General features: G+C 44.0%; 2 protein-coding genes across 2 annotated transcripts; one reads left to right on the forward strand and one right to left on the reverse strand.

The window, feature by feature from the left end:
* Positions 1–152: 152 nt before the first annotated feature.
* On the reverse strand, positions 153–5,012 carry LOC129827906 (protein crumbs homolog 3-like). The gene is made up of 4 exons (XM_055889190.1): positions 4,462–5,012; positions 3,449–3,675; positions 1,670–1,713; positions 153–1,555 (listed from the first exon to the last, which is right to left on the reverse strand). The coding sequence occupies exons 2-4, from the start codon at positions 3,546–3,548 to the stop codon at positions 1,346–1,348; spliced, it is 354 nt and encodes a 117-aa protein (XP_055745165.1). The 5' UTR covers positions 3,549–3,675; positions 4,462–5,012; the 3' UTR covers positions 153–1,345.
* Positions 5,013–5,963: 951 nt separating this feature from the next.
* LOC129827898 (histone chaperone asf1b-B) lies at positions 5,964–13,671 on the forward strand. The gene is made up of 4 exons (XM_055889177.1): positions 5,964–6,492; positions 7,256–7,371; positions 12,156–12,332; positions 12,827–13,671. The coding sequence occupies exons 1-4, from the start codon at positions 6,384–6,386 to the stop codon at positions 13,016–13,018; spliced, it is 594 nt and encodes a 197-aa protein (XP_055745152.1). The 5' UTR covers positions 5,964–6,383; the 3' UTR covers positions 13,019–13,671.
* Positions 13,672–13,884: the final 213 nt, after the last annotated feature.

The raw sequence follows: 13,884 nt of genomic DNA on the forward strand, positions 1-13,884 counted from the left end.
ATACGATGCTCTGTCTTCTGCTCTTCCCCTCTCGTTAATTCCTTATAGAAGTCTGGTTGTGTTTTCACAAGAGAGAGAGAGACAGAAGCAAGTCTTGACATCATCTGATCAAAGTACAGCACTGATTATGCAAAGAAAATCTACTGAGGTGGTCAATTCTAAAAATGACTATTAGTATTTATTTAACATGTAGGCTACAATAGATAAATATGTCATGACATTGTGTAACAACTCTACATGATGAGAATTGAATTCCATCATAGGCTTTGCAACATACAAACAGCGTACTGGTAAGAACACACATAGAATATATGATCTAATGTAGTATTACATTTCAGCCAATGTTAAATTAATGTAACAATTCTGAAATACTACAATACAATTATTCAAATGTAAACAATCATTCATTTTGTGCTTAAATATGATTAATAATGACATAATTATTTGTTCTGCACACAGTATCCGCAAACAGCGAATGGGAGAAATGTTTTCTAGAGAATATTAGCTTACAGTGTCAATATCTGTAAAGCTGGATACAGGACTGATACAGGACTGATTCAGTAGTGAGACATGTATTGAGGTAAGTAATCAGTGTAAAAATCTAGACAATGAAATGCTTTTCTGACAATCAATAGTGGTTAAACAAATATTATTGCACGCTATACATTTAAGTAATCTATAAGGAATTTATACAAACATTTACATTACATTACAATATCATTTTTTGCATGTATCAAGGTAGCACAGGTAACAGCAGTCTGCTTACGATTATAGCAGATAGACTGTATCCAGTCTTTTAGTAGCTGTTTAGAGTGCCAAATTGCCTAGACAGAGGACTGAAATACTCAGACTGAAATGTATTTACCAAAGACGAGTATGAGCAGGGACTGAATACTGGTCTTCTTCCATCTAGTGCAGGTGATGGTTTGTTTCCTCTTCCAGTATGACCATTTGAATGATTGTGTACATGTCTATCCCATTCAAATATGCCAGTGCTATTAAATAACACACCATAGAGAAAGCAGTCAGAGCCTCATGGACCTCAGTTCTAGTTGTTCTAGTTACAGGCTGTGGTATTTGTAGTAGCTATCCCAACGTCTGTGTCCGGGTTCTGTACTAGCACTAGTCCATGTGCTTGCAGTACGTACAGTACACAGTGCCTGGGCCCTCCTCTTCCAGGGCTAGGTGCTGTGTACCTCTCGACCCATCCTGTATCTGTCAACGTTGTGTCATGACCCTCTAATATCTAGGTAATCATCAGCTCTTTAGGTGGAGCTTCTACAGTCATCAGGATTTTGCTGTTGCTTGGATGTACAGGACAGGTGTTGAGAGACTTCTGAGAGGCTCAGATGAGTCTCTCCTCCTTGGGCAGTTTGAGTGCGTCTGGTGTCTCAACACTGCTGGCCCCCGTCTGCTCCTCAGCACTGGGCCGGTACGTCCCCTCCGTCTGCCTCTTCTTCCTCACCACGCAGAAAAGCCACACTAGCACAGCAGATGCTATGGCCAGCAGCCCCAGTATAACAGTCGGGGCCACAATAGCTGCAATGTTGGGTCCCTAGATGCAGAACAACACAGGGGTAAAAGTCATTCTCACAAATAAAGCTCTGGATACTTCTGGTTTAAGTACCTCTAACAAAAACAGAGATAAAGATAGCAGCAGTTTACTCACTGGGGCAGTTGTGTTAGAGGGTAGACTATTAGTTGTGTTGTCCCCTGTAGAAAACATTAAAGATTACCACTCAGGTCATTGTAATAGTTTGCTACAAGAATACAAATAGACCCTCTCTTTGATCAATGTAGCATAACACAATAGGTTTGAACAATGTGTAAAAACAGGTCATTTTAAAATGACACACTGTATACCAAGTGCAGGTGATAGAAATGACACGTGTGGTGCTCTGAGGCAACAACCTACATGTCCACACATGACCACATACCACAACAACATGCAAATGTAAAAGCATGTATATGAGTATTGTTTGTATTATTTTTAGTTGTATTGTTTGTATATCGTTGTATTTTACATTTGTGACTGTATCAGTGTTTAGTTACTTTTCATGTTTTGTGTTTTTTTGTGGACCCCAGGAAGAGTAGCTGCAGCTTCTGCAAAAGCTAATGGGGATCATAATAAACAAATAAGCAAAAGTTTTAACACATCAAGTTACTTAAATACAGTTAAGAGTAATTTATTTACAGCCTAGGGGGAGGGGGAAACAAAACAGAAAGGTGGAAGTTGATGTCATTTTTAGATTGATAGATTGACAACATAATAGCCTATTGCAATGCGATGGGATTACTGAGTTCCTCAAGTCTAGTGCTTTTTTTCAGGCACTTTCTCCATGACAAGCCATGTGATTACTCTGTGACATCGCGCACAGTAACTACTTGAATGTAGGAGAGGGGGAGGAGAGGACTTGGAATGCGGCCTTTGCCCGTGGTCAGGGAAGCTCAGCCCCTGAACAGTTTTATTAGTTGAAGTATCCGGAAAAGCACTATTATATTTTGGTTACCATGTCAGTGCGGTGTCAAAGTGATTATTGACTATTAATTCACAGTAGATGTCTTGCTTAGAAAACTTCAACGCCCATTTAGGGATGTCAAACTAAGTTAATGATTGGCTAACGCAAATAGTAAAACAGTAAACTCCCCCAGGGGCAAAAGTACACCTTGATAACAAAAAACAAGGGTAGGTTGTTTGGGGGAGGGGCACAACTTTTGCTCAAAATGAGACACCGAAAAACCTCCTGTAGCAGTGACAGCCTGATACGTTTATTGTAGCAAACCAACTACAGTTGACATTACAGCTTGGAGGTGTCTGCATTGGAGTGCAGCCATTGTTCAGTGTTGTCCCATTTCCAGAAAAGCAGAAGAGCACTCAGAACAACCAATAAGGGCTGCTTTATCTATTGTTTCTTGCTGGGTAATATACAGCTATAATGCATTGTGAAAACGTTCTATAAGTACATACAACCCCCTTATAACGTCTTACTATCATCTGATAATGATCCTGACTAACAGTTCAGTGCACTGACGAATAGCAGTGTAAAATATAACATATAAGGGCTCATACGTACTTTATAGCAAGTAATAAAGCATTACAAATACGAGCATTATGTATTACCATACGTCTATCAGAGAAATCACATGTCCACATTAAGAAAAGTGGGTGTACCAGAGCTTTTCATTCCAATGGTTCCTACCCAAATCTCTCACGCATTACGAAATATTTGTACCTGATGGCATGTTACTGCATGCTTTAGTTTTTATTGAGTAATGCCTAGAATTGTGTGCAACCTGCTTTTGTGCATATCGTTCCAAGCAGTCGTACAGTAGATTGTTTGTCTGTGGTCAGAGACAATCCAGTGTGGTGGGGATGGGGTTATTTCACAAGAAGGATGGGGGGGGGGGGGGGGGGGGGGGGGGTTGTAGAGGCAGTGACATGACTCACCCACAACCCTGGAAGGATTACTCCCCAAGACCAGGAGTAGGACACTCCCAGCCAGGAGACCAGGCCAGACCGCGATATCTGGGAGCAGTGTCATCTCCATTCAAACCAATGGGTTCTAAAGAGGGTAGACCATCAGCAAGGGGACGCCTGGACATCAGGTCGGGGTCATTTCATCAGGAGTAGTGCTCAGCAGCACAAGCACACTGGCGTCAGTCTCCAGGGCCGCTCTAGAGAGATGAAGGGGGTGTAAAAGAAAAAAAGAACAGTTCATAAGGAGCTACACTGAGCCCGAGTCTCTATTGAAACCCCAATGTTATTGAGTCTGGTTCATAAAGTGACAAAATGTAAGAGAAGATGAAATCATAACAGCTTTCTATACTTCATTCTGCATAGAATCATTGTAAGTATCAGGAGAAACAATTATCCCATAACATGACAATACAATAGAACATAATGAATCAAGTTATTATAAACATTTCAGACTGTCAGAAACTGTCCAAGCGGAAATTGATAGGGCTGCAGGTGGTCTAGCGGTTAAGAGTGTTGGGCCAGTAACTGAAAGGTTGCTGGTTAGAATCCCTGAGCCGACTAGATAAAAAAATCGGACAATGTCCCCTTAAGCAAGGTACTTAACCCTAATGGCTCCTGGAAGGTCGAAACATGACCACCCCTGTTTAAGGTTGGCTGATTTAGTAAAACTAGTGGTATATGTGAACAATTGCACCTGTTCAGGGAGGTGGGGAGGGAGGGCATTGAGATAACAAATTACAATTCATAAATCATATTCTTAGTAAATGTTGTGAAAGGAGCATCCTATCGAAATAAAAGTAAAGCCTTATAAAAGTATTGTAAAGTATAGGATTTATAGTGCCCCTTAATTAATTTACAATACTTCCAAGCCATTTTATGTAAAGAGAAACAGCACTCCTGCTCCACAACAAATTAGTCGATCTAACAATGCAAGAAGTATAGGATTTTATTATAGACAGACTTGTATAGAACATTATACACACCTTTTCACCGAATAATGTTGATATCCGTTTTAGGCAACCGGGATCAATCCAAATCCTTGCGAAAAAAACAACGTCTCGCTTCCGCCGCCTCACCTAAACGAGTGAGTGGGTGAACCGAAACTGGATCATATGTCAGGACGTGTTTATGATTAAACCTCTCCCAAAAATGTCTGAAAAATAATCTGCAAACTAAACCCGATCGCACAGCCGTTTTACTGTCTGAATGGGTTTATTTTGATATATATCACCGTACTACCTGTATAGGTTTAACTATGTAAAACTGTTTTTTAATCCACTCTTCACGTCGCCCCTATGGTCACATGGTTCACTTCAGTCTCGTGTTACAGTACCTGAGCCCAGTATCAACCTGTGGCACAGGAGACAGATACCCTTTGTATGATGAGGCACTAGACTAGTGGACAAAAATCCACCTGCTCAATGGAGCCTACTTCCTCCCATTGCTCATGCTCTCTCACTCATTATGGATCCTTTACTATTAGAGTTATATGGGACCCTTTCTCAAGTTCTACACTGTTCTATTGATGTGTGTCTGAAGCCTTGAAAGTGTTCATCTACCTTTTTTTCCATCTGCGAAATAAATATAAAAGGCTGTGGAATATGTTCAGGCCCAATGAGTAAACACTGAACATTTTGAGAAACTTTGGGCTGCATTTTTTTTATCCTGTATTTTAAGGGACAGGTGTTTCGTGTGAGTGCATGGTGATAATTTGTTTGCAGTTTTAGGACCTCTAGTGGAGAGTAATTATATTTTTCTAGCTGACCCTATCCTCAAAGCAAGATAAAATAAATCCTGAAATACCATAAACACAGCTACCATAATCATGGTCCCTTAATCCTTGCCTAATCGCAGTTTCATCTAGGCCTATGCCAGAATGTGACTGAAGACTGGCATAGAAAACACAATCTGATCAATGTATGATTCTATTTCCATGTTTGTATTTGGTGTGGTTGATTGTCAACCCATAACCACCCCAATATTGTATGTTATGTAGGCCTACATTCTGCAGTCTGCAAAAAGCACTGATTAGTCACATCATTATGTGTGCAGAAAGTATTTCTGCCACATAGGTCCTTCGGTTAATGGTCTCCCATGTATTGACGCACACAACATAAACTTGAAGTATGCATCATCAATTGCTAGAGCCCTACACATATACACAAATCCACTGAAACACACACAAATGTGGTGTAGACATTATGGGACCAAAAATGAAAGTCTTGGGACTTTCCTCTTCACTCCAGACTGGAATGTAGACATGTTTCCATCTAAAAGAGTGGCTGAATTTGGTACAGTGGTTGTGTTTGTTTGCTTTGGCCAAAGCAGTGGGGTACATGGGTCGTGTCAATTGAATTTCTACCTGAAACGTTTTGTAATTGCACGCGTCTTGTGGCGTTGTTCGAGCACTACGTACTTGTTGCTTGCCAATCATAGCTTTACTGTTGTTCTACCCAGCGAATCATCGTTTAGAACAGAAAAACCACCCGCCCCATTTCCTTCGACATTTTGGTGGCTTTGTGAAATTTACTGGCGGGTGGTTTTTGAAATAGTTGTTTTGAACAAAACTAGTCAGAGGAATATTCCAGATAACAGTAAATACTTAAAAATTAATGGCACTCTCTTTAAAAAATACAATTTCTGTTGAAATGATTGGCTCATATAGCAGGCTATCATAACAATAAGATATGACCTAGTCATTTCAAAATTACACTAAAGCGTAACTGTCAACCTGCGAAATCAGATGCAACAACCGAATTTCTTCAGTGATATAATTTATCTTTGTGTACGCTGCGTGAGAACATTGCTTGCTAGTTGCTACATTGTTGAGGCCTGAAACCTTCCCCGGGAAAATTTGCTAGCCACTCAGCCAGCGTGTCTGTCACTCGCAGCAGGAACCGCAATAATGGCGAAGGTTCAAGTACTAAATGTCGCTGTCCTCGATAACCCGAGTCGATTCGGAAACCCATTTCAATTCGAAATAACATTTGAGTGCATGGAAGACTTGCCTGAAGGTAGGTGTTGTGCTCACCTGTCGAATAATTACTTTGTTTATTACTATCTGACGATTTATGGCTAGCTTGCGTTTGCTCGCTAGCTAAATCTCAGACGATATATGGCAAATTTGCTAACGTTACCTCGCTAGCTAATTTGCCAGTTTGAACATGACGTAGTTAGCCTAGTTTAGAATCTCGCTAGTTAACTAGCTCTGAGATTATCAACTAGGCTAGCTACTTCATGTTCAAACTGGCAATTTAGCTAGCGAGGTAACGTTAGCAAACTTGCCATAAATCGTCAGATGAGAATGAACAAAGTAATTATTCGACAGGTGGCAAACAATGGTTAATGAATCCCTTATGTCTACTGAACAAAGAGGTGGCTCTTTAAAACATATATATATAAAACACATTGTACTTTGTGATATTGCTTAGCTACACGATGGCGTTAGTTGATATTGCTAGTTAGTTGGCTACTTTGCCTATAGCTGGCAAGCTTAGCCAGAATGGTGTCCAACTTTTGTTTGTATTTGGTTGGCGGCGGCGGGGAATTCTGACGGAGGTAACTAACGTTAACTTATAGAACACGCATTGGCATGTCCACTTGCCTTTTGCGTTATCTACCCAAACAATCAAATCGTTTCACATGTGTCATTGATAACAGCATTCTGACCAAAGCAGTCTTCACAGTCCAGCGATTTCCTTTTTTTCTCCAAAGTTTCGAACTGAGTTTGTGGGTCCGGAAGAAAGTGATTTGATTTTATACTTTTTTGTGTTGCAGATCTTGAGTGGAAGATCATATATGTGGGTTCAGCAGAGAGTGAAGAGTATGACCAGACCCTTGACTCTGTTCTGGTTGGCCCAGTACCAGCCGGGAGGCACATGTTTGTGTTCCAGGTGAGTTTTTATTTTATTTATAGATGGCAGTAACTAACAATGTTATTTCAGCAGTACTCTGGCTGCAGCTTTCCTTGCCCCTCTTCATTTCTCTTTCTCTCCCAGTGGACCTGCTCTGACTTGGCCAAGGCCAGGCCACTGGTACTTTTAAGATATAATTTACATAAGGGCCAACTGTGAACATGGGTTAACACCTTAACAAAGCAACTGATTTGATGATGCAGAGCTTGTTGATTCTGTCCTTACATTTACATTTAAGTCATTTAGCAGACGCTCTTATCCAGAGCGACTTACAAATTGGTGCATTCACCTTATGACATCCAGTGGAACAGCCACTTTACAATAGTGCATCTAAATCTTTTAAGGGGGGGGGGGGGGGGGGGGCAGAAGGATTGCTTTATCCTATCCTAGGTATTCCTTGAAGAGGTGGGGTTTCAGGTGTCTCCGGAAGGTGGTGATTGACTCCGCTGTCCTGGCGTCGTGAGGGAGTTTGTTCCACCATTGGGGTGCCAGAGCAGCGAACAGTTTTGACTGGGCTGAGCGGGAACTGTACTTCCTCAGTGGTAGGGAGGCGAGCCGGCCAGAGGTGGATGAACGCAGTGCCCTTGTTTGGGTGTAGGGCCTGATCAGAGCCTGAAGGTACTGAGGTGCCGTTCCCCTCACAGCTCCGTAGGCAAGCACCATGGTCTTGTAGCGGATGCGAGCTTCAACTGGAAGCCAGTGGAGAGAGCGGAGGAGCGGGGTGACGTGAGAGAACTTGGGAAGGTTGAACACCAGACGGGCTGCGGCGTTCTGGATGAGTTGTAGGGGTTTAATGGCACAGGCAGGGAGCCCAGCCAACAGCGAGTTGCAGTAATCCAGACGGGAGATGACAAGTGCCTGGATTAGGACCTGCGCCGCTTCCTGTGTGAGGCAGGGTCGTACTCTGCGGATGTTGTAGAGCATGAACCTACAGGAACGGGCCACCGCCTTGATGTTAGTTGAGAACGACAGGGTGTTGTCCAGGATCACGCCAAGGTTCTTAGCGCTCTGGGAGGAGGACACAATGGAGTTGTCAACCGTGATGGCGAGATCATGGAACGGGCAGTCCTTCCCCGGGAGGAAGAGCAGCTCCGTCTTGCCGAGGTTCAGCTTGAGGTGGTGATCCGTCATCCACACTGATATGTCTGCCAGGCATGCAGAGATGCGATTCGCCACCTGGTCATCAGAAGGGGGAAAGGAGAAGATTAATTGTGTGTCGTCTGCATAGCAATGATAGGAGAGACCATGTGAGGTTATGACAGAGCCAAGTGACTTGGTGTATAGCGAGAATAGGAGAGGGCCTAGAACAGAGCCCTGGGGGACACCAGTGGTGAGAGCGCGTAGTGAGGAGAGATTCTCGCCACGCCACCTGGTAGGAGCGACCTGTCAGGTAGGACGCAATCCAAGCGTGGGCCGCGCCGGAGATGCCCAACTCGGAGAGGGTGGAGAGGAGGATCTGATGGTTCACAGTATCGAAGGCAGCCGATAGGTCTAGAAGGATGAGAGCAGAGGAGAGAGAGTTAGCTTTAGCAGTGCGGAGTGCCTCCGTGATACAGAGAAGAGCAGTCTCAGTTGAATGACTAGTCTTGAAACCTGACTGATTTGGATCAAGAAGGTCATTCTGAGAGAGATAGCAGGAGAGCTGGCCAAGGACGGCACGTTCAAGAGTTTTGGAGAGAAAAGAAAGAAGGGATACTGGTCTGTAGTTGTTGACATCGGAGGGATCGAGTGTAGGTTTTTTCAGAAGGGGTGCAACTCTCGCTCTCTTGAAGACGGAAGGGACGTAGCCAGCGGTCAAGGATGAGTTGATGAGCGAGGTGAGGTAAGGGAGAAGGTCTCCGGAAATGGTCTGGAGAAGAGAGGAGGGGATAGGGTCAAGCAGGCAGGTTGTTGGGCGGCCGGCCGTCACAAGACGCGAGATTTCATCTGGAGAGAGAGGGGAGAGAGAGGTCAAAGCACAGGGTAGGGCAGTGTGAGCAGAACCAGCGGTGTCGTTTGACTTAGCAAACGAGGATCGGATGTCATCGACCTTCTTTTCAAAATGGTTGACGAAGTCGTCTGCAGAGAGGGAGGAGGAGGGGGGAGGGGGAGGAGGATTCAGGAGGGAGGAGAAGGTGGCAAAGAGCTTCCTAGGGTTAGAGGCAGATGCTTGGAATTTAGAGTGGTAGAAAGTGGCTTTAGCAGCAGAGACAGAAGAGGAAAATGTAGAGAGGAGGGAGTGAAAGGATGCCAGGTCCGCAGGGAGGCGAGTTTTCCTCCATTTCCGCTCGGCTGCCCGGAGCCCTGTTCTGTGAGCTCGCAATGAGTCGTCGAGCCACGGAGCGGGAGGGGAGGACCGAGCCGGCCTGGAGGATAGGGGACATAGAGAGTCAAAGGATGCAGAAAGGGAGGAGAGGAGGGTTGAGGAGGCAGAATCAGGAGATAGGTTGGAGAAGGTTTGGGCAGAGGGAAGAGATGATAGGATGGAAGAGGAGAGAGTAGCGGGGGAGAGAGAGCGAAGGTTGGGACGGCGCGATACCATCCGAGTAGGGGCAGTGTGGGAAGTGTTGGATGAGAGCGAGAGGGAAAAGGATACAAGGTAGTGGTCGGAGACTTGGAGGGGAGTTGCAATGAGGTTAGTGGAAGAACAGCATCTAGTAAAGATGAGGTCAAGCGTATTGCCTGCCTTGTGAGTAGGGGGGGAAGGTGAGAGGGTGAGGTCAAAAGAGGAGAGGAGTGGAAAGAAGGAGGCAGAGAGGAATGAGTCAAAGGTAGACATGGGGAGGTTAAAGTCACCCAGAACTGTGAGAGGTGAGCCGTCCTCAGGAAAGGAGCTTATCAAGGCATCAAGCTCATTGATGAACTCTCCAAGGGAACCCGGAGGGCGATAAATGATAAGGATGTTAAGCTTGAAAGGGCTGGTAACTGTGACAGCATGGAATTCAAAGGAGGCGATAGACAGATGGGTAAGGGGAGAAAGAGAGAATGACCACTTGGGAGAGATGAGGATCCCGGTGCCACCACCCCGCTGACCAGAAGCTCTCGGGGTGTGCGAGAACACGTGGGCAGACGAAGAGAGAGCAGTAGGAGTAGCAGTGTTATCTGTGGTGAGCCATGTTTCCGTCAGTGCCAAGAAGTCGAGGGACTGGAGGGACGCATAGGCTGAGATGAGCTCTGCCTTGTTGGCCGCGGATCGGCAGTTCCAGAGGCTACCGGAGACCTGGAACTCCACGTGGGTCGTGCGGGCTGGGACCACCAGGTTAGGGTGGGCGCGGCCACGCGGTGTGAAGCGTTTGTATGGTCTGTGCAGAGAGGAGAGGACAGGGATAGACAGACACATAGTTGACAGGCTACAGAAGAGGCTACGCTAAAGCAAAGGAGATTAGAATGACAAGTGGGCTACACGTCTCGAATGTTCAGAAAGTTAAGCTTACGTTGCAAAAAAATCTCATCTGATTGACTAAAATGATATAGTACTGCTGGCTGGTGAAGTAGCCTGGCTAGCAGTGGCTGCGTTGTTGAAAGTGAAGCTGGCTAGGTGACCTCGACAATTTCTCTAAATTTCTCTAAACTACACAATTATCATGGATACAAGGACAGCAAAGACAACTAGCTAACACTACGCTAATCAAGTCGTTCCGTTGTAATGTAAGTTTCTACAGTGCTGCTATTCGGTAGAAGTTGGCTAGCTAGCAGTGTTAGCTAGCAGTGTTGGCTAGGTAGGAGGACGGCAGCGCGGCAGGCGAAAATAGCTGGCTAGCTAACCGATAATTACTCTAAGCTACACAATTATCTTAGATACAAAGATAGCAAAGAAAACTATGTAGCTAGCTAACACTACACAAATCAAGTCGTTCCGTTGTAATGTAATCGTTTCTACAGTGCTGCTAATCGGTGGCTAGCTAGCTAGCTAGCAGGGTTGACTACGTTACGTTACGTTAGGACGAGAATACCTGGCTAGCGAACCTCAGTGAACCTCGATAACTACACAATTATCTTTGATACAAAGACGGCTATGTAGCCAGCTAAGTAGCTAGCTAAGATCAAACAAATCAAAGATAGCAAAGACAACTGTGTAGCCAGCTAACACTACACTGATCAAGTCGTTCCGTTGTAATGCACTCGTTTCTACAATGCTGCTATTCGGTGGCAAGCTGGCTAGCTAGCAGTGTTGGCTACGTTGCGTTACGTTAGGACGAAAATAGCTGGCTAGCGAACCTCAATAACTACACAATTATGTTTGATACAAAGACGGCTATGTATCTAGCTAAGATCAAACAAATCAAACCGTTGTACTGTAATGAAAATGAAAATCAGACCGTTGTACTATAATGAAATGTAATGAAAAGTTATACTACTATTCGGTAGACGGTGGACGTTTGCTAGCTGGCTAGCTGCTGGGCAGATAGCAGTGTGGACTACGATAGACGACGAAATACGATAATTACGCAATTATCTTTGATACACAGACGGCTATGTAGCTAGCTAAGAAGAAATTGCTAAGGTTGGACAAATTAAACCGTTGTACTATAATGAAATGTAATGAAAAGTTATATTACCTGCAGAGCGAATGCAAATGCGACCGCTCGCTCCAAACCGGATGTGACAGACCTAGCGATGGAAACCGTTCCCAAAAAATAACACTGATCTTATAACATAATCACTAGTGACACACTGGTGCTGTATTGGAGAAACCAGATATAGAAACTACACCCTCCCTCTTACCCCGCTCTTCGCCTGCCTTCCTCCTTGCACCTCATCTACTGTATGTTCTCCGTCAACAGGCGGATGCCCCAAACACGGGTCTGATTCCAGAAAGTGATGCTGTCGGTGTAACTGTGGCGCTAATCACCTGTACATACCGCGGACAGGAGTTCATTCGTATCGGGTACTACGTCAACAACGAATACACCGACCCTGAGCTGCGGGAAAACCCACCCATAAAACCTGACTATGGACAGGTAAAGGAGGACACTCAATGGGTGTGCTTGACTGTTTCCTTCCAGGAAGATGTTCAAGTTTTATTAGTCGTATGTACAGGAAACATAAGGTATACACTGTCCAACGAAATGCTTACTTGCACTCTACTTGTTCCCTCCCATCTGCCCTTGTTCACTACCATTCACAGATCTGACAGGACTGTTACATTAATATTGAGTAAACTAGGTGGAGCTATTGCTTACACCTACCAATTTTTATCAGATCTATGAAGGGGAATGAATGATGGCAGAGGAGAAGGGACAATTTTTTTAAATTAAATTAAACCTTTGTGTTGTGGAAGGGCAAAATATCCATTATTACATTGGTCTTAAAGTGCAAACTCGGCTCACTCATCAGAGGCACGTGTGCCACAGTACTACTCAGGCTTTAGTATAATGTAAAAATGGAACATGTCTTATTGCAAATATAAGTACATTACTGGATCATTTTCCCCTTAATGCTGTTTGTCTTCCAGCTCCAGAGAAATATTTTGGCTTCAAACCCACGTGTAACAAGATTCCATATCAACTGGGAAGGGTGTGCAGAAAGGATGGAAGACTCAGAGAATGTGGATCCTGCCCCCAACTCTATGCTGCCCCCATCTTGCCTCCCGGGCAAGGCCCCACCCATAGGGTTGCTACCTGACAACTCTATGGACTGCTTGTAGAGGGAAACATACATATACACATAATCTTTGATCAACCCAGGCACTATAAGCAGAAGAATGGACATGGACATTCTGACTTGGATGTACAGCCAGCTTTGCCTTACAGCTCCCTTATTTCCCAGAAACTGTCAACAACACACTCCCACCTTGGAATACAGTGTCTTGCAACCAAGACAATCTTTCTGGAGTAATCTTTATTATCTATTGGAAGATTTTCACTTTCATGTCTATAACATGGTGAAAAAAAGTTGTAAAACTAATTCATCCCTTCATTTTTAATACTATCAACAGGGCGACAGCTGAAGTATCCAAGTTTCCATAGATGGTTAGCAGCTAATTGGCAGAAATACTGATTCACACCAACTAGTCAGCTGTTAATTATGTGATGTAAATACCAACAGAGGCTATGACACTAGTGAAGCAAAATGGAGGAAGAAATGACTCAAGTTGCAGGAAGGAAAATAATGGTGGTATTTTTTTGTACTTTCTGAGCCATTGTGTTTCAGTGGTTATGGTCCTTATAGCATTTGAGTTACACTTTTCCCTGTTGGTGTTTTGGGATACTTTTGGATGGGGGGGTGCTAATTATGGTATGTACATATGTTTATTTTCCTGTGTGCCATTTTGTTTTTGAAATAAATATCTTTTTGTTATGTGATGCTTGTGATTGTCCCTGACAAGCTTTGAGATGTGATGAAAATGGCAGATGTTGGAACTCTAGGAGAATCACCTTCAACTATGAAGGGTTTTTCGTTGAAAATAATGGGTGGGGCTTCCTCGACTTTTTGTTACATTCATAAATATCTGTAGTGTGCTCACCTATAGTGCACATTTTGAAATTGATAGCCTGGCTTGCTTGTTGCCAT

Source organism: Salvelinus fontinalis, chromosome 2 (assembly GCF_029448725.1).
Source record: "Salvelinus fontinalis isolate EN_2023a chromosome 2, ASM2944872v1, whole genome shotgun sequence".
NCBI classification, from domain to species: Eukaryota; Metazoa; Chordata; class Actinopteri; order Salmoniformes; family Salmonidae; genus Salvelinus; species Salvelinus fontinalis.